This window comes from Camelus dromedarius, chromosome 20 (assembly GCF_036321535.1).
Source record: "Camelus dromedarius isolate mCamDro1 chromosome 20, mCamDro1.pat, whole genome shotgun sequence".
NCBI classification, from domain to species: Eukaryota; Metazoa; Chordata; class Mammalia; order Artiodactyla; family Camelidae; genus Camelus; species Camelus dromedarius.
Genome location: NC_087455.1, coordinates 2,317,717 through 2,344,402, shown reverse-complemented (window position 1 = coordinate 2,344,402; position 26,686 = coordinate 2,317,717). Strand labels below are relative to the sequence as shown.

Here is a 26,686-nt window from a genome sequence, read left to right as displayed (position 1 = left end):
ACCCCTTCTGGGAGTAGAATGGTCCAAGTGAGAAGCAGCTCCTGGCTACCCCTCTGAGTTTTCAATGGCCACAAGATACCCTAGGGGTGGCAAGTAATCAGCATTCAGGCCACCATGCACTCTCTGGAGCCCTTGGCAGACATTGCTAATCAATCTCCAGGCAGTGCACCCGGCAGCCATCACCAATTGATCAAGGTGGACCCAATTTGCCACCTGGGTCGAGCAGATGTCTGTGCCGTTCCTGACCTGGTATGCCCAGATTAGTCCTGGCCCACGGCCCCCTTGCAGAGTCCTGCCGACTAAGCCTCAGGCCCATTAGCCAGGGTCTGCGTGAGGGCTCGAGGTCTGGCTCCGAGGATGTGATGGTGGCCTGAGCCCTTGGAGCTCCTGTGCATGCTGACCACGTCGCAGCTGCTAGGCTCGCACTCCACTCCACGCCCACGGAAGAGGCCACGGACGGTGGCCTGGAAGCTGCTGGTGACGAAGCAGTAGACGATGGGGTCCATGCAGCTGTTGAGGCTGCTGAGGGTCACAGCCACGTGATAGGCCACAAGGCTAGTGTGGGGCGGCACGTCGGGCCACAGCTCCACGGCCACCTGGCGGGCGTGGAAGGGCGTGAAGCAGACGAGGAAGATGACGAGCACGGTGAGCAGCAGCTGCATGGCCCGCACGCGGCGCTGGCGGCCCTGGCGCAGCAGGCCTGGCCGTGACAGCGCGCACAGGATGCGGCCCGTGAACATGCTGATGACCAGCAGCGGCAGCAGGAATTCCAGGACGGTCAGCGCGAGGACGCGGCAGCACGGCCCGCCGGTGGCCGTCACGCTCAGCACGGACAGGGTCACGGTGCTGGCAGCCAGCCACACGCAGGCGCACACGGCCCTGGCACAGGCAGGCTGGCGCCAGCGGCGGGAGCCCTCGGGCTGCACGATGGCCAGGTAGCGGTCCACGCAGATGCAGGTGAGGAAGAGGATGGAGCAGTGCATGTTGAGGAAGTAGCTGAAGACGTGCGGGAGGGCGCAGCGCAGACAGCCGCGGGCGCCGTAGAAGACGGCGAAGCGCGTGGGCAGGGACAGCCCCACCAACAGGTCGGTCACCACCAGGTTGATGGTGTAAGTGACTGACGGCGTCTTGGCCCGGGTGCGGCAGCTGAAGACGTACAGCGCCAGCCCGTTGAGCACCAGCCCCGCCAGGAAGATGACGCCATGCACTGCCATCAGCACCAGCCACAGGCCCGGGAAGGCAGCATGCAGCTCCTCGTCCAGCAGGGCAAACCGGTGGAACAGGGACATCTCTGACATGCTGTTGTTGGCCCACATCACCCCCTCCACCGTGGCATTGGGGGCCGCCACGGCTGAGGGCCCTGTGGGAGACGCGGAGGGCATGACAGTGGCCAGCGTGCACCCTGGGCCTGGAAGGAAGGAGACGGGGTTAGCCTGGGGTTATTGGAGCCCTGCCCAGGGGCTGAACCCCACCTGGCTCATCTGTCCACCGAGCACCCCAACATTCCTGCCTTCGTGCCTTTGCCCGGCCCAGCCCTGGCACTTGCCAGTGTGGAGCTTTGGCAGAATGCTAGGGCTCTGAGCCCACGCCTCTCTGATGCAGGAGGTGAAAAGCCTTGCAAGATGATCATCAGGACTGAGAGAAGACAAAGGCGACTGGTGTGGCACAAATAAGATGATGGGCCAAGTGTGGGGTGTTTGAGACCAGGCTCTAATTCCAGGTCCTCCCTCACTTGCTGTGCAACATCAGGCAAGTCACTTAACCTCTCTGTGCCTCATGTCCTAATCTATACCACTGGAACTGCAGAGCCGCTGGGAGGATTAGCTGAGCACAGCAGCAGCGCCCAATGACCACAGTTCTGCTCGGACAGAGCCCGGCCCATGGTCACCCCAGCCCGCTGACCCCACACGCATACCTCACAGCCCTGTCCTCCAGGACACCCATCGGTTCTCACCTCCTCCAAGGCTGGCACCAGGTCAATGCCCGGGGCGAGGATCCTCAAAAGGGACCTTGCCCAAAGAGCTGGGATGTGGGGAACGGGAGTCAGTCCCCTGGCCACCCCAGTTTCTTCCCAGCTCTGAGAGGCTGCCACCTTTGCTGTCTCGGAGGCCCACGTGGGCTGGCTTACTGGGCCAGGGGCCTGGCGCCCAGCCCCTGCAGCAGCAGGGCGGGTGTAAGTTAAATAAACCCCATGCTTCCTGCCGGGCCCAGCCCGGTGGCCGCAGTCGGTGGGGCGGGGTGGGGGCTGGACTGGGGCCGTCCACTTTGTTTTTATTCCTGCTGAGCTGTTTAACTTGAGGAGATTTATCCCTTTGTTTATAAATGAAGGGTTAACAGACTCCCACCCCCACCCTGGGCCAGGCAGATCCTCCAAATAAGGACATTTCTGGCTTTTTCAGGAGAAAGGAGAAGGCTTTGGGGGGAAGCAGGGAGGAGTGGAGGGCACGTGAGACATCCCGGGGCAGAGTGTGCCCTCCCCAACCTGCAGGGGGAGGGAAGACCCCCCCCCCCTTTTCCTGGTGACTGAGGGGAGTGAGGTGTCTGCACTGCCTACTCCCCCTGGCCTCAGGCAACAGGCACCCCGTGGAAGTCCTGCCTGCTGGGGACTGGGGACAAAATGCCCAGCCTGGCTGGGTGGGCACAGCAGGGGAGCTCTTGCTAGCTGAAGTTCGGGTCCCAACCTGGCCTGGAGGGAGGCCCAGGCAGGGCACGTGGTCGCCTCCCTCGTCCAGCTCAGAGAGGTCAGCACCAGCAGAGCCTCTGCCCTGGGAGTCTACCCTCACTCGAGGCTGTGGGGAGGGGTCAGGTGCTGCCCGGGCCTGTGCCCGGCTGCTGAGCCACCTCCGGCACAGGTGTGTCCAGGCCTCAGCTCCCGGGGGGGTGCCCTCCGCTCAGTGTCCTCAGCCCCTAACTCACAGGGACGGTGGGTGTGTATGTCAAATGGCAGCTTGGGGATGTAGGAAGTGAGAGGGACATCTGGGACAGAGACCTTCTGTGGGCGCGAGGGGGCGGCAAGGGGAGGCGACGAGGCTGGCACCGCGGGGCTGTGGGCAGCAGGGGCCCCAGAAATTCCCTGGGAGGGACGGGGACGCCTCCCAGCGTGCCGCTCCTCTACTACGAGAAACATGACGCCTCGGCAAACCAGGGAGGAAGGGGCCAGGGAGCGAGGAGCTGGCCCCGGACACGCGGCAAATAATGGTTTTGAATTTCCTTCCACGTGCTTTTCAGTTTTCCATCTGCACGAGGTCTGTATTAGTGTCACAGTCAGAGACAAATCATAAACATCGCAGAGCGCTTCCTCTGGGAGATGGTCCCAGGATGACGCTGGCCCGGGGGAGCCTGCCTACCCAAGAAACTCCCCAAGGGCAGCCTCGCACGCTGGCCAGCAGCTCGCCGAAGGTTCTGGGGGTTCCAGGCCAGCACTGCAGGCCTCGGGGGACCCCAGAGCAGGGGGATGTGCATGCAGGACACCCCAGAAGCTAGACAGGTAAGAACAGAGGATGTCCGCAAAGCACATGCTGGCCCTCAGCTCCAGGAGTCTGCGCCTGATCTCAGGCACCCACTGGGCGCCAGCCCTGGTCACACACTGAGCCACAGTCCAGGAACATGATGACCCTTGGTGTCTGTCGCACTGAACCCGGGGCCTGGCCACAGCCTGGGCCCTCAGCCCTGACTTCCTCACCCGCCATCCCTTCCCCTCTGCTCTCTGCTGAGTCTGATCTCTCAGCTTCTGTCTGTGTGACAAGACCGTCGCCACCCCCCCACTCACCCCACCCCCAGCAGGCCTGGCCCTCTGCCCTGCCTCTCACAACGACAACCACGGATCTGATTCTCAAAGGACCATTCTCTGGACATCTGCTCAGGATCCCTTTGGTTCTGAAAGATGAGGAACTCAAACAGTGAGACTCTGGACCCTGTGCTCAGCCTGTGAAGGTGGGCCTCCTGAATCCACCATCCACGGCCCTCCCCTCTCTGAGGCAGGGAGGGAGCTGGGCTGGGAGGCTCTGAGGGGAGCAGCTCGCACCCCCACAGCCTCAGGGAGGAACCCCCTGCTCCGGTCTCGGCTTCCCAGTGGGCTCCTCTGCCTGAGCTCCTGGGCTCCCTCGATGCACCCTGGGACGGACTCCCCAACCCCCTGAATCTGTTTGGTCAAGCGTGTGCCCTCCGGGTGGGCCCCCAGCCCCTCAGCCAGGTGCCCCCCTACCCTGTCCACGCTTTCAGCACCCTGTGCTCCTGCCGGCCCTCTCCTCCCTCTCCTCCCACTGTCCACACCCAGGGCCCCCGTACCCCTGCCTGCTGCCCCAGGCTGGGCCTGTCCAGGCTTCCAAGGGAAGAAGGGGCTCAGGGCGGTGTGGAATGTCACAGCTGGTGACAGCTGGGGGTGGAGAGTGTTATGGGGAGTGTTCAAACAGTAACAGTCACCAGCGGAGGTGCGGGCTGGGGGCTGGCCCCCACTGGCCACTGGTCACCCGGGGTGTTGATTAACCTCCCTGAGCCTCAGTTTCCCTGCCTGGAAAGTGATGGAACAAGAACACCTCCTTTCCGCAGCCTCCAAGCAGACCCATGGCATCACTTCTGTGCAGAGCTGGGTGCTGTGCACCAGGCCCTCCTCACCAGCTCCTGGCCTCTTCTGTTCACTCGGAGGAAACTGCAGCTCTGGGAGGGACAGGCCAGGACTCGAACCCAGGTCTGCCTCGCATGAGCCCACAGCCAGGGCCTTGCTTCTGGGGGAGGGTGGAGCACCCCGGCAAACGGCCCCCTCTGCCCGTAGCTGGGACTTCTGCTGGCAGCTCTTTCGTGGGTTTCCCAAGCTGGTTGGATGTGAGACTCAAGCTGCTGATGGCTGTGTTCCTCTAGAAGAAGTCCACAGGAGGAAGGACACAGTCCTGACAGGGCGATTCAGGGCCCGGGTCCAGCCTCGCCTGGAATCAATATTCTGGGACTTGTTGGTTACCTTCCTCTTTGACTTAAGTTACTTTGAGTAGAGTTTCTTTCACTTGTGACTAAAATAATTGGCTGTACCCTCCTATTCACCTGTCAGCTTTCTTCAGTTCAGATGCTTCTTCCTTCAGAGAGCCCTCCCTGATTGCTTCAGGTAGATTTGCTGCCACTTCTGTGCCCTCACAGGCCTTCCCCACCAGCCTGTGAGATTTGGGAGGAGAGGCTTGCGTGCTCACATTCAGTAAATGTCAAATGGGTGAGTGAATGACTGTGTAAAGGCCCAGCTTGCACTCGGAGGGTGGGGAACTTGCTACCTACCAGGCTAGACCACCGCGTAGCCCCTGGCCTCTCTGTTTGGCACGGCTTGGAGTATGCCTGCTTTCTCTGCCCCTTTCCCGGGGGCCCTGCAGTGAGAAGGAACTGGGGAGAGACATCTGGACCCTCCTATCATCGTGGAGGGGGAAGATCCGTATTTTATGAATGAGGATGCCAGATGGAGAGACAGAGAGCTTCAGCAACTAGCCTGGGACCTTGCCCTGCCTGGCCTTGGAGTGAGAATTCTGACAGTGTCCTCTCTGAACCTCAGTATCTTTGCTTGTGAAGTGGGGACAGCCACAGGGCTGTCGTGGGCCTTAGCTGAGACAGAACACCTGGTGCAGGTATGGCCAGAGGTGGAGAGGTGGGGGAGGGCTCCAGCAGGAGGGCAGCCTTTCTCCCCTGACCCCTCCAGGTGCGCAGGCCTGGAGCTCCAAGACCCTCTGGGGGTGGGTGGGTGAAGGATATCTCCGTCTTCCTCATACGCCTCCCCCCAGGCATCTGGTTACAACCAGCCTTCAGGGGTGGGGCCACCGGGGCAGGGGTCTTCCCTGGGCAAAGCCTGAGGCTCTGAGCAGGGCCGGTGGGGGGGGGGCCCTTCTGAGTGAGGAGGCTCCAGGTGCCCTCCAGCTGCTGTGCCTGTGCCCAGGCTGCTCCCGCCCCCTCCCTCTCCTCCCTATTTTTAGGACCCCCCCCCCCCCAAGCCTCAGCTCCTCGGGAAGACATCTCTTTCCTCCGTGACTGGTTTGGTGTCTCTCCTGGGTGTTCCTCGCCCTGCACCCTGTGCTTCCTCCAGCCTAGGACCAGCCCACGGTGCCTCCCCCATCAGACTGTGAGCATCTTGGGTGGGCCTGAGCTCCCGTCTGCAGCTCCCAGAACAGCCAGGCACAGAGTGGCATCCATCTTTCTCTCTGGCTGAGTGAACCCCTGAGCAAGCCCAGCAGAGCCTGTGGGGCGAGGCCCACTCGGGCACTTGGGGCCCTCCACAACTGGCCCAGCCCCTTCGTAGCCCACCCAGTGTCCCAAGCCCCGCCTGGAACTGGCTTTGCCCTCAGCCCCGCCCTCACTCCCCACCAGTCCTCCCAGCTGAGCAGGGCTGACACCTCCTCCTGGAAGCCCACCCAATCGCGCAGCACGTCGGGCCGTGCTTTCCCCGCCCCCCCCACCCACCCTTGGTGCTCATCACTGGTGTTTGTCTCAGAGCCCCAGTTCCTTCGCCTGTGATGCTGGGCATGCTAATTGTCGAATGAACGAGTGACTGAGCTCATAAGCGAAGTCGGCAGGACAGCTGGAGGTACTGGTGGGGAAACGCCTGCAGACGCCCCCACACAGAAGGAGCAGAAACAGCCGTGCCCGAGGCCCCTGGCTTCCCGCCTGAACGAGGCCTGCCTGGGTCTGCTGCCCACCTCTGCGGAGAGGCCCGGGTCACCCCAAGCGCTCAGTGCAGGGCTTCTCAGAACCTCTGCCAAGCTCCCAAACCCAGGGAATCTTCCCGGAGGGGAGGATGAGCATCTTTCCCAAAGTCACTTGACCCTGCCCCGCTTCGGGCCCCCTCTCTGTCCAGCCTGGTGGCCACACCAATTCTCCACACCCAGAGTGGGAGGTCATGCCCGGCTACCTTCCTCGCAGCTTTGGGGGTCCTTGCTGTGTGCCCAGGAGCACAGGCCAAGACCCGGAGCCTCAGGGCGCCAGTACTTGCCCACAGACGGCCGGGGGGTGCCGGCCGCACTGACCGCCCTGCCTTTGCAGGTGAGGGTGCATCCTAACATCTCCTTGGCTTCTCTTGAACCCATCCCGCCATCCCTGTGTGTTCTCTGTGGCTGCCCAGCTGCCTGGCAGATGCCAATCCTGCAGCCTGGCTGCTAATATGAGACCAGAGCAGCCAGAGAGCCTGACCTCAGCCCTGGGCAACAGCCTGGGAGTTTAGCCCAAGATCCCAGGTTCATCTGAAGCTCCCATATCAGGAGCCAGGAGGGACAGGCATGGAGGACAGGCCCAGCCTTTCCCCTTTGAAGGTGCCTGGGGCATCTGCTGGGGACCAGCCACCCTGCCAGGAACTCTGCATCCACATAATAATCCTGGGTTTTATAGGAGAAGTAGAGGCCCAGAGAGGTGAGTGACATGCTTTAGGACACACAGTGTGAACTCGGAGCTGGGAATCAAAGGCAGGTCCACCGGCTCCAGGCCCAGGCAGGGGCAGGACCGGGCTGGGGTCGACATTTCTGGACCTGGGGTTTGCGTGCAATCAGATTGTGGGTACACAGAGCACCTGGATATGCCCGTGCCCTCGACGGGGTGACCCTCACGGCCTTCCAAGCCCCAAATAGCCGTTACTGGGGGAACCGCCTGCATGTTAATTTTCCTGATTATTCTTGACTTCACAGCATCTGCTTTAGAACATCGCCTGCTGACTTCGGCCAATCTGAGCCTCTGTTTGTTCCATCCAGGGACAGCTGGGCCCTTACTGAGCCCTGATCCGGTCTCCGCAAGGGGACCAGACTGGCCCTGGTTGCCCAGCAGGTCCCAAGTGGCACCAGCGGAGTCGAGGTCCCCACCGTGGCCAGGGCTCTTCCGCCTAGCCCCTGGAGAGGGCTCACTCGTGGACCTAGGTTGAGCACCTGGGCTCCACCCCACGTAACCCGGCCTCACGTTTTACCATCTGAGAGCCCTTGGCTGAGATCTTGGCTCTGATGGCAACGCAAGTTTTTCTGGGGCGGGCAGCCGCAGGCATTGCCACATATGGGGCTCCTGCCTGGTGCCAGGCAGTGCTCCCTGCCAGCCTGGTTCACCCCGCACCTCTCCTCGAGGGCCACAGCTGGTGCTCAGCAGGGCCCGCCGGCCCCTCCCGGCCTCCCTGGGGCAGCGCAGTGGCTTCCACGGCTGCTCCTGCCCGCGAGCCCTCAGCCTGGTCCACAGCCTCTGGGCTGTGGTTCCCTCGGCCTGATGTGCCGCTTCTGCCATGTCACCTGTTGAAGGCCCCTGGTGCCCACAGTCCCCCCCCGACCCCACAGTCCTCCCTGGGCCCCTGGACACCCCTCCACAGGGGCAGAGCCGCAATGCCACAGTTCACGGGCTGTCTCCAAAATGACCCCTCCAGGGTCTCACTGCCTCCACCCAAGACGCCCTCATGCCAGTGTCGCTGGCCCCATCTTGCCTGCGGGGGAACTGAGGCACAGGGAGGTTAAGTAACATGCCTGGGGTCAGCCAGATGGGGGTGGATGAGCTGGGATTCGAACTCTGCCCCAAGGACCCTCTCGCCTGCACCAGGCCACTGAATGTTTACCATGGCCCACTGTGCAGAGAAGGACTCAAAGGTCCGGGGGCTGGCCGCTTGCCCCAGGCCACACATCCAGGGTCCTGGGAACAGTTAGGACCACATGCTTTGGAGGCATCAGATCTGGCCCTGAACCCCAGTGCTGGGGGCACGAAGGGTCCCAGGCAGATGTAGCTCCAGCTCACGGAGCTTGCAGCTGGGGGCAGGGTCGGGGGAGTGGGCTGGAAGTGGCAGAGGGGGCAACTTTGGCCGGTCAGGAGCAGGAGGGGCCTTAGGAGGGTCTAGGGGAACAGTGTTTCAGGCACTGGGAAGAGCACAGCATGGGCCCTGAGGCAGGAAGCAGGCTTCTGTGTTCAGGGCACACTGAGAGGTCTGTGGGGTGGCCTGGGTGTGGTGCTAGCTAGCAGGGCAGAGCACGGCGGGGATCTGTTGGTGTTCTTCAGGCCCCAGTGCCACCTCCTCAAGGAGGCCCTCCTGGATGGCCCAGCTCCCTGCATACCCTCGACTTCCACCTGCTTTCTTTCCCTTGCAGCCCTTCCAACACCTGACAGCTTCGTATTTATTTCTTTCCTGTTTCTTGTTTTTCCCCTACTGGACTGGCAATGCCTCGAGGGCCAGGACCTGGGCTGGCCTTTCAGGGCTGCGGCTGAATAAATAAACAAATGATTTTGAGAGACCACCTCTGGCCTCTTCAAGCCTGAGCTTCCTCACCTGTAAAGTGGGAGTGCTGAGACCCCCCGCATCACATCAGGTTACCTCAGGACAAAATGAGACCAACCCCTCCCCCACACACTGGGGGCTGGGAACCAGCAGATCTTGCTTTTGCTGAGGCTCAGAGGGGGCCAGCGACTTGTCCATGGCCACACAGCTGAGAGGGGAGGTGGCACCATGGGTGACTCTCTGGTTGGGAGTGACCAGATGTTGGCAGAAGAGTATGGGGGCCAATGGGTAGGGCCAGCCGCCTGCCTGAGGGCTGTGAGCCACTGCCACCACCCCTCCAGTCCCTTCCGTTCCCAGTCTGGCCCCAGGACGCACAGCTGCTCCCTGTCTGTCCTGCCCAGCACCCTGGCCACAGGCCAGTTCCCAACCCGCCCTCCCCCTCGGGACCCTGTCCTTGCTGCCTTCTCACAGGGCGGTCAGTGCCAGCGGGGGCCAGGCGGGGCAGTGCAGTGACAGGTCCACACTGAGGGCTGGGTGGGCTGGCCGCCCTGGGCCTCAGTTTCTCCATCTCTACAAGGCTGGGGGAAGGGCTGGGGCTGGGGCTTAAGACCTGAGCTGGGGGATGACAGGAGGCCACCCTTCTTGGAGCCTGTCCCCACGAATCCCCCAACCCTCAGCCCTGCCCCAGCTTGGGGGATGCTGGTGGCCGAGGTCCCAGAGCTCATCAAATGCCTCTGGGGTCCCCCAACCCCTTTCCTGGCCTGGCCTCTGGGGCCACCCTCATGCCTTGACAGATGGGGAAAAGCAGCCCCCAGCAGATGCCCAGTAGGAGTGTTGAATGAATGATGAGTGAACGAGTTCCAGGGAAGGGGGCTGTGCATCCAGCAGAACAGATGGGGCTCAGGGCAGCAGGAGCTCTCCCTACCCCCCAACACAGCCCTCACCCTCAATCTCAGTTTTCCCATCTGTGCAATGGTTCCTTGCACAGCGAGACATCAAATCCCTTTCAGGCTCCGAGCGCTCTCCTGCCCCTGCCTTTCTCTGTCCTGCAACCTCTTCCTGCCCTGCTGAGGAGTGAGGACACCCAGTGTCCTGGGAGGGGAGGTCTGGCCCGCCGAGGGGGACTCACCACTGCTGGAGAGGAGATGGCCTCCCGCTGCAGCTCTGCGGGCCACTTACTCCGATGGCCAGCCTGGACCGCGCCTTCCTGGGGCCTGACGTCAGGCCCGTGCTTGGGACTCCTTTTGGGCAAAGGCAGCGGGGGGTGGGGGGTGGGGGCGGGGCAGGCTTCTTCCCGCCTCTGCCGGCCCCTTGAGGAACTTGGTTCCAGGGCCCTGGGGGAGGGAACCTATGGGCAGTGGAGTCTACAGCTCTGCCCATACTAAAGAGGAAACTGAGGCATTGACGGGGGGGGGGTGGTGAGGGGGGTGGTGGTGGGGGCGGGGCATGTATGAGGTGGGGGGGTGGAGCCAGAACCGTACCACCTAGGAAGGGGGAGGGGAAGGGGGAAGGACGGTGGCCCCAGCCCTGGCTCTCTGTCCCCGCAGTGCCCTGTCTGGGGAGACTGCCTGGGCTGGCACTCATGTGCCACGTGTGTGCTGTGGGCGGTGGGGGCACACGCAGACCCGGTTTTCTGCCCAGGAGGGGACACAGGCGTGGTAAACTGCCTCTGGCCACCCTGGCGGCCCCATACAGGTCCCGGTCCCCCGCACTGCTCTCCAGTTCCGTTTGCCTGTTCTGGCCCTGGGGTGCCCGTGTGTGCCTTGACTGAGCACCTGCGCACGTGCACGCGGTGTCTGGGCCTCCGTTTGTGCCCATCCGTGCAGGTCCCTGGGGGCGGATGTGGCTTCACAGGGGCACATGTGCACCTGAGTGTGTTTGTGGGGCCGGCACCAACCTGGGGCTACGTGTGATCGTACATAACCTCTGAGTGCTGGCGGCTCTGTAGGGACACATGGGTTGGAGGGGGCGGTATGGGAAAGACAAGGGCCGGGCGTGGGGCAGCGAGCCATAAACCTCCCTGGCCAAGGCCGGCTCCAGGTGGCGGCTGTGAGGGACATCCCTCTGCAGACGCCCTGCCCGGGGTGGAGGCTTGTTGAGGCTTTGGGGTCAAGGTCAGGGAGGGCTCAGGGCCAGGTCTGTGATGTGCTGCTCCCTGCCCAAGTGCCACCTCTGGTCTCCTGGCCCTGTGCCCCTTCCCACGCATGCGGCTGAATCACCCGGTGCCCCTTGACTCAGCACCTGCTGAGCTGGCCCCGGGCTGGCCACTGAGGACACACAGACGACTGCCCAAGACAGGCCCCGGGCTTCCGAGCTCTGAGTCTGGTGAGGGACATGGTGGCAATGCACCAACAGGAGGGAGCAGGGGTGCTGCAGGGCCCTGGGCAGCCTGCTGGGGTGGCGTGGTCGGAAAGGCCATGGGAGGGGCCGCACAGCTCAGGCAGAGGCAGGGGTAACAGGAAGTAGGCAGCCTGGATGGACAGAGGGAGGGAGGCCATCTGGCACTGGGAACTGCACAGCAGGGTCCTCGTGAGTGTAGGGCAGGAATGAGCCATGAAGCTGAGAGTGAGCAGGGGACTTCCACACTGGCTCATAGCTGTCCCTGTGCAGACCAGATTGGGGACTTGATCCTAAGGGCAGTGGGGAGCCATTGAAGATTCTGGGGGAGGGTACTACTTGGAAAAGCCTCCCTGTTCCCTGCAACCAGGCTGCCCAGCGATGCAGGACTGAGCCCACAGACTGCCATCATCTCCTTAGAACACTGTCATATCTGTCCCAGAAGGGGACACTGAGACCCAGAGAGGCACAGGAGCCTCTGGCCCATCCATATCCTTGCCCCAGCCAGCAAGGCAGGAGCAGCCAGGGTCTAGCTGGGGGGAATGTGGATTCCATGTTGTTTCTGTGTGGGGGTGGCCTGGAGGCAGCCAGGATGTGGGGGTGGAGGGCCGAGGCATCTGAGGCTCAAATTTTATGATCTGACGACCGCTGAGTCACTGGTAGGCCTGGCCAGGCCTCGTGCCCACTCTGAGGGCCACGGGGCTCTAGTCTGGCACAGGAAGGCTGGTTCCCTAAGAAATCTCAGGGATTCTCCAGAACACAGCGGGCACCGTGGACTTCTGAGGAGCACCCCTCCCCCAGGGGGCTTTTCTCTGTAGGACCCAGGGGTCCTGGGCTGGGGGGTGCTGGAGCCTGTGAGGCTTGGGGTGACCCTCTGTGGCCCTCGGTGGAGACAAGGGTACATGGACAATTTTACCCTGTCTCCTCCACAGGCTGGGTCAGGCCAGGCTGCCTGTGTCTGGGGTCAGGGGTCAGAGGTCAGATGTTGGCTTGGTCAGGGGTCAAGACCCCTTCCAGCGGGTCTGACTGGAGCAGTTTAGGGTGGGGCTGCCCTCCTGGAGCCCAGCCTGGAGGAGAGCCCTCGCTGAGCCCACAGAAGCCCCCTGACCCTCATGGCTGCATGGTGAAATTCCACAGTGGTGTTTCCAGGATGCGCAGACCATGGTGGGGACTGCCATTCTGAGGGGCTGAACCACAAAAGCAGTAGAGCAGCTGAGGGGGACCGAGGGGCATCAGGGGACCCTAGGTGACAGCCAGGTGGGTCCTGTCCCCGTCCTGGTGCTGCAGCTCTAGACCTCACCCGTCCTCCCTCATCACAGCACCAGTCGAGGACGTAAACACGCTGGGACTCTGGCTACACGTGCGCCGTCCGCTCCGGGTGCGGCTGGGCGGAGGGGCCTGCAGGGGCCGGATGCACGCCCGCTCTGGGGGAGGACTCTGCTCCTGAGGGGTGATCCCGAGAGGAAAGACAGCAGCTGGGGCTGGGCAGGTGGCCCTTCCTAAGGGGTCAGTGGCCACGTGCCCCCTCCTGTGCTTTGGACTCACTGGCAAGGCCCGGCACCCACAGGGAGGCCCAGGTGGGCAGAACTTTTCCCTGCCCTGGGGAGAAGTGACCCTGTGTGTCTGGGTTGGAGGGGCCTTTGGGCAGCCCTGGGTTCGAGGCTGGCTGGACCACTCACTTATGTGCTCTGACCCTCAGCATCTCCCTCCAAAGTGTGGACAGCGTGGCCTGTGAAAGCCCCCTCCTCTCAGGAAGCACCCAGTCCTGCCTCATCAGGCAGGCTGTTTCACAGGAACACTCATCCCCAGCGGGTGTGTGGAGGCAGACTGCAGCGGGGGACTCACCCTGGGCCCACAGCAGCCACTGGGGGAGCCGGAGAAACCAGGGTGGGCTTCCTGGAGGATGAATGAGGCTCAGCTGGGGCAGAATTTTCGAGGCATGAGTGAGCAGGGGCTGGGCTCAAAGATGCCCACCTTCCCCCCACCTCTGTGTCCTAAAAGGAACAGGACCAGTTTGGGCCAGACAACCAGAACCGGGCTACAAGCTGCTTGTGTGGAAACGTCCAGGGCACCTAGCACGGGCCTTGGGCATAGTTATGGTGGGAACTCGCTCTGAAGCTCTGGGGACGCACCCAGGGGTGACTGCTGGGACCACTGACCGTGAGCTTTGTCCCCGCAGTTCCCTGGGCCACTCTTCTGGGCCCCATTTGTCACTTAGGAGCTCCTCAGAGCTCATCTTATGCCACCTTCAACTTTCACAGGTGGAGAAATTGAGGCCCAGAGAGGGACAGAGTCTTGCTTAAAGCCACACAGTGACCGGATCACTGCAGATGCTGGCGGGAGCAAGGCCTGGGCTTCCGTGTGGCAACACACACTTGGGCCGCCTGAGTGACCGGGAAAGGGCTGTTTAACCTCCTGTTCAACTCAGCGTCAGACTGTGAGAATGGCCTTCCTCATGGGTCCTTGAGACTGTGGCCCTGGTCCTTGGCAAGCCTAGCGTGGGAAGCAAGGTAGACTTCTGGTGCTGCTGTGGACCTGGCAGAGTCCCCGCGGAGCAACAGGAATGGCAGGGAGGTACGGGGTGCTTCGCACCCATGAGGAGGCCAAGGGGAAGCCCCAGGTCTTCCAAGGGTGGATAAAACCCAGGAGGGAGTGCTGGAGGAGGAGGCCTTGTCAGCAGAACTTGCAGGACTCGAGGAGCCATGGTTCCAGGGAGCAGGTCTCAGGGAAAGAAAGTCAGAGCATCATTCACACCCCAGAAGGGTTACACCCCGAGCTCTACCCAAAACGCTGTTTCAGGGGTTCCACATGCATCACCTCATTTTCACAACAGCCCTGAAAGGCAAGTGCAAGTATGATCCCACTTTACAGATGTGGAAACTGGGGCCAGGACGAGGCCACTGAGCAAGTCCTGCTGCCAGAGAGCAGCTGGCTGAAGTCGGGACCAGGCTGACCTCTCAAGCCCACAGCACATTTCCTCCACATCTCAGCCCTGAAGTACGTGTCCACTTTCCTCCCATCCCTATGCGCACAGACACCACGTCAGCCCTGCTCTGGCCCCTACTGGCTTATACACGCATTGGCGTGTATGCACACACATGCACACACATATATCACGCACATAACATACACAGGTGCGTGCGCACAGGTGAACACACACACCCCTGCACACATATGTCGATGCATACATGGGCGTGTATACACACAGGCACACATGGTGCACACTCACACTGATGTACACTCCTGCACACACGTACACGCACACACTGGCGCACACACATGACATATGGATGTGCACACGCAGATTCATGGACATGCCCCTCCCCAGCCTCCTGGTTAGCATCAAGTCCCTTTGGGAGGTGTGCGTGCCACTTGCTTGCACGTGTCCAGGCTGGGCCGTGACAGCGGGAGGAGGAAGCCTTTCCAAACAGGAAGAGCTCGCCTGGGTGGCATTAGGTCCTCCCGGCTGAGGAGCAGGAGCCTGTCACCGACCCCCTGGCCCTCCTGCGACTCGCACCTGCTTTGCCTGGCTTGGCTGTGGAGCCCACTGAGGTAGCCCTGCCTCTTACAGGTAAGTGCACTGAGGGCAGGAGTGGGGCTTGGCACTCCAAACTCAGCTGCTGCTTCAGCCCTTCGGAGCCTCCCCAGAGTCTGGGTAGGTGCGCCCCTTGCCACTCACCTGTGACTGGCCAGGTGGGGCAGGGATGCACACTGAGTGCCCCCTTGGGAGACAGAGGGGAATGGTGGGTTCCCCGGGGGCAGAGAGGACAGGGGAGCCCTTGCCTCCCCTGGGCTCACACGGCTGCCCCCGAGGAGCCAGGACAGGGACCAGGGGGCTCCGGGGCGGGGCCGTGGCTGCTCCCACCACCTCGGGACTGTCTGCACCCGGGGCCGAGGAGCGGGCAGAGCCTCTGGGTCTGTCCAGTGCGGGGGCTGCTGGGATGACTTGGTCACGAGGGAGAGGGCGAAAGGCGGGCTCTCTGGGGCCTGAGCTGCACCCCCTCCCACGTGGCCTCCTCTGGACGCTTGGCCCGGGCTGGGAGGGCTCTGGCGGGCTGCCCGTGTGAGCGCTGTCCCCACTGGCATTGCAGCGTGGGGATGTGGGGTGTGGGCCTGCTTATTTCTCCTTAAGGCCTGGGCGCTGATATACAGAACAGGCCAGTTGTGACCCCACTAAACTGACCCACCGCTGGGTCATGGCCTGTGGCTTGAAAACGTACGTCTAGGGGGTCGGCCAGTCAAGCACCGGTGACGACGCACAGGAGTAAAAGCTGCATTTATTGAGCAGGTGCGACGTGCCAGGCTCGGGGTGGAGCACTTTCCCAAACAACCCTCCACGGAGGCACCCTTGTTACCGTCCTTGTGTGATGGAGAGGAGCCAGAGGCCCGAGGTCATGCAGCTGGGAAGGGGTGGAGCTGGGGTCTGAGCCCAGGCAGCCAGCCGGGCCTGCAGATCCCCGAAGTTGCCCTGAGGAGCTGGATCTGCTTCCTCTGCAGAAGCATCGGGAACCCATGCCCCAGGCACAGTGGCGAGTACTGCACACCCAGGGTGTGGGGATGCTGGTTCCAGGTCTCTCCCCGGTCTAGGACCCTGTCCTCAGGCAGCTGACAGCCTAAGCCCGGAGACGCAGGCCAGCCACTGGCAGCTGCCCTGGCCTGGGCTGGGCGGCGGCTCCCTCGGCAGAGCTAGGCCGGCCCACTCAGGTCAAGAGCCGGCCACATACCCTGCAGGGCTTGGGACCTGCTTTCTATTTCAGCCCTTCCCGGCCTCTGCACGGCCCGTGGGACCAGAATAGCCTTGTCTGTCTCTGTCTGCTCAGCAGGCCTCAGGGGGGTGGCCCTGGACGCCGGGGCTGCCTCCCTGACCCTGCAGTGGGAGCAGGGATGGCGAGGGGTAGGGCCCATGTGGGGACACTGCTGCAGAGCTGCTGGTCTCTGCACAACTCTGTCCACCGCCCCGCACAGAAGGCAGTGAGCTCCCCGTCCCCGTAAGTGACTGAAACAGAGCCTGGATGAACACATTCCAGAGCTGCTGTGGGGGTCAGCCTTGGGTGGGCAGGAAGACCGATGACCTCTGAGGAAGGGGACACAGAGACCCCAGACTCTAAACATCGCTGATTCTAAGATTCTGTGGTTCCAAATTTCTAAGACGTTATTACTTCTAAGAGTCAGGGTTAAAGTTTCTGGGATGGGCCCTGCCCAGGCTCCACCCACTTTCCTGTGACAGAAGATGCTTCCTGAGGCCTCTCCCCACTCTCTGGGGGAAGCCAAGCTCCTTGCCACCTCCACACTTCCGCCCCGACTGTCCTCCCCACCTTGAATGCTCTCGCACTTCTCTCTAGATCCAGATCTACCCTAGCTTCAAGGCCACCTCTTCCATGAAGCCTGTCTTGAATGGTTTCTCTCAGTCCTGAATTCTGAGGGCAGCCTGGACCTGGGTCACTTGTCTCGACTTTCCTAGGCCACATCTGTCTCTAACTGGATGTTTAGCGCCTCTCTGACGGGGCCAGAATCTTACTTGTTTCTCTGTCTTGATGCTCAGGGTATATGAGGGTACACAGCAGGAGCTCAATAAATGCCAATAAATGCCACTAATTTTAAAAGTGGGCAGGCAAGGCAGGGCCCCAGGCTGGTGTGGCCCTGTTGCAGGCACCTGGGCCCCTTTCCTGCCTCTGCAGACTTGCCCAGAGCCGTCCAGGGTGTGCTCTGTCCCTCTGACAAACAGGACGCTCTTCCTAGTGGCTGACCTCATTCTCTCCCGCTGCAGCTTCACCTGATTCTTGCTGGGTTTTAGGGCCGCTCACCCTGCCTCTCCTGCTGGCGAAGAGGATGGGGTGGGGTGGGAGCACCATTAGCACCATCTTCCCTCTTCTAGGCAGGGAAATAGGCTCAGAGAGTGCAGGGACCTGAGGCCACCCAGCTACTGGGAGGGGGAGCCAGGATTTGAACCAGGCACTAGGGGATGTGACCCCCAGACTTCTCTGCACTGAGTCTCTCCTGCGGCTGATGAAGCACAGGGGGCAGCGGGAGCCTGGGTCGGCCCCTGCCTCCCAAGGGAGTCCTGGACATGACCCAGCCGGACTCCTTCCTGACTGTGGTCTGTCCATCTGGACAGTGGGGATGAAGCCCTGCCGAGGGTGATGGGAGGATGTCAGGGTCCCAGTCCGCGAAGGCCCGCCTCCCCCTCACTGCCCACTGCCCCGAGGAGCGGGCAGCTGGTGGGAACGGGAGGAGGGATGCTGTTTCTGTTGGCCAGGATGGTGGCTTTCTGGAACGCTGGTGCCAGTCCTCTGGTTTCGTGGGCGGGGAGGGCACTAGGAGAAGGCGGGCTCCAGCCAACGGGCAGCTGGGCGGAGGGGCAGGTCAGACTCCACGTGTCCCCAGAGCCCCTCTCCCTGCCCAGAATCTTGGAGACCAAACTGCTCTGAGATGGGAAAGCACGCAGGTGAGCTTGACTCAAACCCCCTCAGCTGTATCAAGTGGCCGGAACTACCGGAGGCTAGTGGGGTCTTCACGTGTCCTGCTCAGCGTGAGCCTGATGCTTCCCTTTGTGTTTGGTGGCGTGGGGCTGCCCCTGACCCCATGAGGGTGTCACGTAATAGACGGCATATGCATTTACTGGTGTTGGAAAATCGGCCCCAGAAGGTTCACAGGAGCAGCTGTGGATCCGACTGTCTCCTGCATCTTACAGAGAACTGACCCGGGGCGTGTGGGGTCTGCCCTGGTGGTGGGACGTCTGCTTTTTGTCAGCCTGGAATCCCTGGCCTTGCTGACGGAGGGCAGCGTGAGGTCAGCCCCCACTAAGGAAGTACCTGCCCCCAGGTAGGTCTGTTCTGTCCTGAGCTGTCTTCTCAGAGGCCTCCAGGGGAGCTCAGCGCCTCGGCCCTGCCAAGCGCTGTCCTCCGTCAGTGCTGGAGGTGGACCCGCTCTTCCCCCAGCCCCAGGGCACTTGCCCTGGCAAGGCTGCCCTCTCCCTCATGTGGCGCCTCCAGGGCCCTTGCCAGGTCCTCAGAAGCTTTGGTGAAAGGGAGAAAGTGCCAGACTCAGGGCCCCGGACCTGGCTCAGGTCCCAGCTTGGCGGCTGACCGGCTGCGGGGGGCAGGGCTGGGGCATCATGGCTCTGGACCTCGGCTTTCTTACCTCGAGGAAGGGACAGTGAGCGTTCTGCCTGACAGTTTGTGGGGCCATATGGGTCAGGCTTAGAGTGGGACCAGGGCCAAGGCTCAGTAATGACCAGGGTCAGGGCTCAGTCTGTGACAAGGGCCAACCTTAGTCCATGAGCAAGGTCGGAGTTCAGCCTGTGACCAGGATGTGGGCTCAGAGTGTGACCAGGTCTCAGTCACTGGCTGGCCACCCAGCTTGGGTACATGTGCTGCCACCATCTGACTCTGGCACCTCTTAAGAAAGGTCTTCACACATCACAGACAGCCCTGTGGGCTCTGTGCCCTGCCCTGTCCCTGCCCGTGGGAGGTTTCTCTTTCCGATGAAAAATGGGGAGGTGTGGATTCCAACCATGGCCCTTCCAAGCCCTCCTCTTTCTCCCATGGAGCTGGTGGTGTCTGGGACCGGCCTGGGCAGGCCTGCTGGCTACTTCCTGCTTACAAGGCCCGTCAGGAGGACAGAGGCCAGACCTAGAAGGTGTTTAGATGGGTAGGAGGGGTTGGGCGTGGGTTGAAGCTTGTGGGAGGGCAGGAGAGCCGGGGTGCCGGCCAAAGCCTGTTTCAGGCTGTCAGGATGGCAGCTTCGCCGCCCCGCCAGGGTGGCCCTGGGCAGGTCAGTGGAAGGAATGAAGGTTGGTCTGCTATGCTTCTGATGAGGGGGACTCAGGACCCTGGCCCCGCCCCTGCCAGCTCTCAGGACATGAGCCGAGTGTCCACACTGGGTGCTTGTCCCAGACCCTGCACTTTGGGCCCTGCTCTGTGGCGGGTGCGAGAGCCTTGGATCTGGCAGGGAAATGGGCCAACAAAGCCGCAGATGCAACTGGACGTGATAATGGCAGTGCTGCTGGTGGTGGAGTGACGGTTAAGGCGGTGACCACGGCAGCAGCAGCAGCTGGGGTTCGCCGTGCACAGGCGGAGCCCATCCAGCGGCTCCGCACCAGGACCCGGAACTTGGAGGAGCAGTTAGGAATGCATTTGCTGCAAATAAAGGAGAGCCTCCTCCCATACCACACCCGCTCCCCAACCCCGCAGTGGCTGAACCAAGCATGGGGCAAGGCTGCAGGGGGAGCCGGCCTGACTCAGGAGCATCTCACAACCGCCAGGCTCTCCTCTGCTGCCTGGGGACAGGAGGGCCGCTGGGAAGGTGGGGTCTCAGGGACCTGCGGCATCAGGACCCTTTGGTGACAGATCAGTCCACATCACCCCCACCCCTGGTGGGAAGGGAGCTGGGAGCTGATCCAAACCCACCATCCTCCAAAGCTTTAAGCAGCAGAATGTTTTGTCTGAAGAATTTACACGGAGACCCCATGACGTGAAACGGAGAAGGGGGGCTGCCCTGGAAGCCATGGGAGAGGGGTCCAGAACCCCACTTCCACCTTTGTGTCAGGCTGTAGTCTAGGGATGGGCAGAGCCCGGGGCTCCGTGGACCCCAGGCAGCCCCTGAGAGCCGCTTCCCAGCCCTGAATGCCAGTGGGCCCTGGGCGGCAGGTGGGATGGTGGTGGGGTCTCCTGGATAGGAGGGGGGTAGGAGCTGGAGGAGCAGGGCCCAGGCTGGGAGGCACTGCTAATGGTCAGTTCTGGGTGGGACCTCTTGTCATCAGGGCAGCAGCAAGGTGGGGCTGCGCTGCAAGGGGCCCTATGTCTGGAAGCCAGTGGCTACTCTGTGTCCCACCTGCAGGCGTCTGGGGAGGGGGCAGGCTGTGCGTGGCATGGGTGGGGAAGTGGGGGTGGCTCCCTCCATCCACAGAAGGGACCCCTGGGTGGGGGCCACTGGCCTCGCTCCCGCCTCCACCAGGCACCTGTCCGTGTGGGCAGGTAGGCAGTCCGGTAATTCAAAAACATGCTCCAAGAGAGGAGATTCTTTGAAACTTCCGTTCTTTTAGCCAGGAGGCCTGCCTGACATCCTCTGACTCAGGGCTCTGGACCTGGGGTCCTGGGTGGTCTCAGTGGATCTACAAACCCCCGGATTTGTGTGGGAAAGTGTTCTCGTCATGAGGGTCGGCCTGAGCCTTCAGGGATCTGAAGCCCCCTGCAGGTTAGAGCTGGGGTGTGGTCCGGCCCCCGAAGTCACACAGGGAGTTGGAGGGTCAGAGCCAGGACAGGCTGAGTTAGCTGGGGGTGGGGGTTCCTGTCTGCCCCCACGCTCTGGACCCTCCTTCTCAGGCCGATTTCTGTCCTGAGCCTGGTTCCCCAGGGGGTTGGAGAAACTGGGATGGAGACTCAGAATGAGGTGATGGGGACATTTGGGGATGACAGATTTGGCTTCTAATCCTAGCCCTGCCCTCTCCTACCTGAGGCACGTCACTAGTCACCACGTGCCCAGTGTCCCCATCTGCACAGCGAGGACAGCAGCGCCTGGTGCTGCGGCGAGGAGCAAGCGAGAAAACAGGTGTGTCTTGGGGCCCAGCGCGCGGCTGCGTGGGGCTAAGTGTGAGAGCGTATCAGAGGGTGTGTCAGCCTGGGAGCTGTGATCAAATACAGGTGCCCAGGCTGGGCCTGGAGAGACTGACTTCAGTGGCCTAGGTAGGAGCCTGGGCACCAGCGTTTCAAAGAGCTCCCCAGCGATTCTGATGTCCAGCTAGGGGTAACTCTCTCTGGGTCAGCCTTGGTTCCTACCAGTACACGGAGATGCTGGTCGGAGCAGACATTGGTCTATCAGCCTTCTTAGCTTCCGGTTTCCAACCTAGACCCTGGCTGACAATTCGCTGCTGCCAGACCTTAGACTCAGTTGGGCACCATCTCTTTCCATCCATCCATCCATCCCTCCCTCCCTCCGTCCCTGCATCCCTCCATCCATTCGAGGAAAGACATTTCCGTGTCCAGGGCCTTGTGGATAATTATTTTTTCCTTTTTGTGAATCAAATCCTGTTTAAATCTCACTTCAATCCTTCCAGCCAGAGCCCCCGGCGTCTGCTGGCCTGCTCCGTGTCTCCGGCGGAGCAGGTTTGTTTAAGGCCGGCTGACACTTCTCCCGCGCCTCCTCCATCTGTTTACACTGGGGCTGTCAGCGGAAACTCCAGATGCAGGAGCAAGGCCTTGAGCTTGTTCTGGCCAGAGAGAGGGCGGGGGATGCAGGGGGCTTCAGGGAACCCTCCACATGGTGTTCCCAGCCCTGTCACCAACCCCATTTCACAGGTGAGTCCTCAGAGGCTTAGAGGTCACCCAGCAAGCCAGGGACAGACCTGAGTCTTGGCCCCAGGCTTCCAGGTCCCTGCTTCTCCAGAGAAGGAGCCTAGGAAGGCTTCTCAGAGGAGGTAGCATTTGAATTGGTTGTCTGTGAAGACTGAGGGGGAGCGAGCTGGTGGGTGGCGGAGGGAAAGGCATTACTAGCAGGGAGAGGAGGCTGGGCGGTGGCAGCCCAAGGAAGGAGTGGCCAGAATGCAGGCAGTGTGGGAAGGGAGGGAAGTTCTGGGCCAGCTGTTTGGATGTGAATCCTGGCTCCACCATTTCCCTGCTGTGTGGCCTTGGGCATGCAACCTAACCTCTCTGTGCCTCAGTTTCCTCATCTCTAGAGTGAGGGGAATAGGTGTACTGACTTTTCAGGGTCATCGTAAGGATGAAATAATCTAGTAACGCTGGTTCAGGGGTGGCTGATTTAGGCCAGTGAAAGGTGACCAGAGGTGGCCTTGTGGGTTCTGTTCTTTCTCCTGTCCCTGGAGGAACAGGCAGCCTTTTTGTGACCATGAGGGAAGCCCACACCAGAATGAGGGTGGGGAAGAATCTCAGAGAAGTACAGCTGGAGCTTTGATGGACCTGTGCCTGGAGCTCACATTCCCTGTGTTCTTCCTGGTATGTGAGATAACTTCCCTTCCCAGGGCAGTCTGTGTAGTGTTGGTATGGTCGCCTGGGTCAGGCTTCACTCTTTCCTGCGGCTGAAGAGTATTCCACTGCAGGATGGACTGTGCTTTGCTTGTCCTTGGACCAGCTGATGATCATCAGGGCTGCTTCCATCTTTGGCTTCCTGAGAGGAGCTGCGGTGTATTCGTGAGCAAGGTTTGGTCTGAGTCCTTGCACTTGGCCTTTGGGGCGCATACCTGGGCGTCACCCCAGAGTTCCTTCGTTGCACTGATTCTTTTCTGTAGTCACTGTTCCAATTGTGCCTCTGTTTCCCCCAACCCAGAGACCTGGGGATGTTAACAACTCCTGGCTCCTGAGGGCATGTTGGAGTATGAGATGCGTTTTGCTTTTCTCATGGAGGGACCGGACACTGCCACCCTTGGCTCGTGCCTGCAGAACTGCCTGGTGTCTTCCTGTCACTGTCCCCTTGTGGCCCAGGCCTGGCATGCAGCAGGTGTTCTACTGAAGCTCGCTGAATCAGGAATAAATTCAGAGTGATAGCTTGGGCTTCCTGGGAGTTTTGTTTGCGAAAATAAGTCTGCTGCTGAAGGGGTGACCACCACGCTGTTTACTCCGTCAGCGCCCAGGTAGGGGGCTCGTCTGCCAGGTGCCCAGGGGGCTGGGAGCGAGGTGAGGGCGCCCACTGCCAAATTCCGTGTTCGGGCACAGGCGAGGTGGGGCGGGGCGGTGCCTGGGCCCTCCCAAACCTCTGTGAAGAAAATTCCTCAAAAGGAGTTTCAGATGCTGCTGTGCCTGGGACAGCAGGCTGGTCTCTCCTCCTGTAGAGGTGTTTCCTCCCCCATCTGCTGCCAGAGGAGCCCCCAGTGGGGCTTGGTTACCTCCAAGAATGGGGTGCTTACCCCCTCACCAAGAGTGGGGTCCACTTTTGACTGTTCTTCTCCACATCCTAGAGGAACGTGTGTCTCCCCACCCCACAATCTTGTCCCAAACTCACTCGGTTCCTCATGCCTTGGGCCATTGCCCTAGCTCTGCCCCCTGCAGCCCCGGGTGTGGGTGGCCGTGAGCATCGGCATCGGGGGCTGGGTTTGCCTTGGCTCCTCTGTTGCTGGGCACCTTCCTCCTGCTCTCTGAGGCTCGGTTTTCTCCTCTGTTAAGTGGGGATGAGGAGATGTAGCAGGAAACGTGCTTGGCCGGGGCCTGGCACACGCCGAGCGCTCAGCAGGTGCCAGCTGTGGCCCATAACCATGCCTGAAAGGACACCTTGCCCCGCAGAGCAGAGCGTCCGAGGCCTTCTGCCGTCAGGGCATGCCTGACCACGCCCCAGCCCTAGTGCTGCAGCTGCCTTTGTGTTCCCAACACGCCACGTGCTTCTGCCCCTCTGCACCTCTGTACATGCCATCATTCCCCAGCCTGTGCTGCCCTGCCCGCCGTGGGGGCCCGTGGCATCCTCCCAATGTCACCCAGATCCTGAGCATCAGCCACCCCTGGAGAGTAGGGCCCGTGGCAACCCCCCCACCAAGCCTGCAGATGGTGACAAGGAGACAGGGATCCCAGCTGAGGGTGGCCACTCTCCCAGACCAGGGGGCTGTAGCCCATCTCCGTGGGGCTTTCCTGGTGAGCGGTGGTGCAGGGTGCAAACTCTTGAACCGTGGGCAGTCCCAACAGCAGTGAGGGCTCTGCATTTTGCACCATCTGGCTCAGGGCACCACAGAGGTTCAGCACGTGGTGTATATTTGGACCCTCCTGTGACAGGGAGCTCACGACATTGTCAGGCCGAATTTTCAGCCCTGGCAGCTTCTTGGGAATGAGGGCTCAGCCTCCCCACAGTCTTCCGTGCAGGGGTCAGCAGCCCGAGGTGGTGTGAGATGGTGGGTGATGGGTTGTGGGGTCCCTCTCCCCCTTCACCTCCTGGGGCTCTCCAGAGTGCCTGCAGGAAACTGGGGGCTGCAGAGAGTCGTGCTGCCCCCTGGTGGCCATGGCCCACAGGCGCTGAAACTCTCCTGGCCACAGGGCTCCTGTCCCTGAGTGCCTGCCACTGAGGATACAGGGGACAAGGGCAGTGAGTGGATCCTGGGCCCTTGCAGAAGACAGACACACACACATATGTGGAGGATGGGGCGTCTTCAGGCTCAGGGAGTCCTGACAGTGGCTTCCATAGCCCTGGATGCATGTGGGCCCTATCCCGTGTACAGGCACTTGGGCTCAGACGCCTGGGAGGGTCAGGGACCCCCAGACCCATCAGGTTTCCTTGGCTGGGACCTGCTGTCTTGTGGGAAGTGTCAGTGTCGGGGGACCCATGACTTTGGGACGGGGTTACTGTTCTGAGGCTGCCCCCTGTCCCCCACAGGCTCTCCAATGGGGGACTCACTATGCAGGGTCAGAACATGCCAGTCTTGGGGAGACCTGGCTGGATAGTCCCCACTGCCCTGGGGCCACCACACAGCTCTTACCCAATCCTGGACTCCCAGATGGCCGGCTAGCTGCCCCTGCCATCCATGGGTCTCCTTGGACTCCTCTGCACCATCCCCCCTCCTGGCCCCAGGCAGCCAGCCCTGATGCTCCCTAGACTGTCAGGAGCCCCCACCTGCGTGCCCGTGCCAGGAGGAGGAGATGGGGTTGTGGGGACGGGAAGGGCCCATCTCCAGGCCCAGTTGTCTTGTCCCTCCCCGCCCCCACTGCCTTCCTCCTCTCCCCTATCCCCCCCATTCCTTCCCCTTCCTCCTCTCCAATTTAGGGAGCTTCATACAATCTGGGAGCTTCAATGTCAGTAAAAAGGGTTGGTTTCCTGGCTTGAGCGTGGAGCCACCTCTGAGCCCTGTGGGTCTCGCCAGGATCTAACAGTCCTCAGGAAACGAGGAGGCGGGGGTGAACCCCCAGCCCAGAGACACATGAGTGCTGCAGGGGGGTGAGGAGGGCAGGCAGCGGTGAACCAGGTGCCCACCCCAGCCCCAGGCCCCCAAGGGCTGAGGGGTGCAGGGTTGAGGGGCACTCGTGAACCTGTGTGGGCGAGGTAGGGGGCCCCAGGTGGAAGGCAAGCCCTCAGTCCTCCCTTCCTGACAAGGGGTGCCCCCACCCCAGTCATCAGCACAATGTGACCTCCAGTGGGGCCTCAGCAGGCTTAGATCTTCTACACTGGGGACAGTCTATACTGGGGACAGTCTACACTGGGGGCTTCTACATTGGGGGTGAGCTTGCTGAGACACAGCTGGTGGTCTTCCCACAGGACCCCACCTGTCACTCCTGGCTTGCTGGTGGTCCTGGCTGTCCCTCCTTCCCCTGGGCCTCAGGGTCCCCTACCCCGACCTGGACAAATCCTAACCCCATGTCCCCTTCAGGGCCTAGTGGGGATGTTTCTTCCTCTGGGAAGCCTCCTGGCCTTTTCCCAGCAGAGACTGCTCTCCCGCCTTCCACAAGCATTGTACCCCCATTTCCTGTGTGCAGACTTCTGTGAGGGGCTGAGCTCAGGCCTGTGACCGCCCAAGTCTCACGCCCGTGCCGCCGGCCCTTCCCACAGGAACCACGAGGGGGCGCCCGCGAGGCATGCCTGATGCCTGTTGTGGGCGGGCGCCTGGAGGCGCTCACCCCAAGCCTCCCGGCCCCCAGTGGGAAGCGTCGGGAACGCAGGCAACGTGGGCATTCGGGCCTTCTCACTGGTGGGGGGCGGGGGCCCTAGCGCGCTGGGTCCTGGCTGCTGGCTCTGCGCTGCAGCACCCTGGCGGAGGGCTCAGCTGTGCAAACGCCAGGATATGGGCTTGACCTGGTGCACTGGGGGATCTAGGTACAGAGCTGGAGGTCGCCAAGTGCAGCAGTGGGTGCGGATGGACTCAGGGGTCTGCAGGGTCGGGGAGGGGACACACATGGCGTGGTAGTCCTCAGGGAGGTCTGTTCATACCCGGGAGCAGGCTTCCTGGCTTGCCTGCCTGCAGGCCCACCCTCACACGCTGATGCTTGGGACGCACCCTCTCTGATTCCCAGAGCCCACGGCCTCTCTGGGGGCTCCTGACTACTGTAATTGGGGAGCTGTCTGGCTGGGTTCCCCCACTCACACTGTCAGTTTGTCAGAACCAGGGTTTTCAGCCAACAAGCATTGGAATGGCCGGAGCATCCAGGCTTAGCTGGGGACCCTCCCCTGCACAGGCACTTGGGCTCAGACGCCCCCCAGAGTCCCTACGCGGCACTCCATCGGCAAGTCTCACAAGTC

General features: G+C 61.7%; 1 protein-coding gene across 1 annotated transcript; it reads right to left on the bottom strand.

The window, feature by feature from the left end:
• Positions 1-299: 299 nt before the first annotated feature.
• On the bottom strand, positions 300-10,357 carry GPR20 (G protein-coupled receptor 20). Its single transcript, XM_031439714.2, has 2 exons — positions 10,320-10,357; positions 300-1,408 (listed from the first exon to the last, which is right to left on the bottom strand). The coding sequence occupies exon 2, from the start codon at positions 1,380-1,382 to the stop codon at positions 300-302; it is 1,083 nt and encodes a 360-aa protein (XP_031295574.2). The 5' UTR covers positions 1,383-1,408; positions 10,320-10,357.
• Between the last annotated feature and the right edge of the window lie 16,329 nt (positions 10,358-26,686).

Coding starts and splice junctions, on each gene's coding strand:
- GPR20 (XM_031439714.2), bottom strand. CDS start 1,382: ATGCCCTCCGCGTCTCCCACAGGGCCCTCAGCCGTGGCGGCCCCCAAT.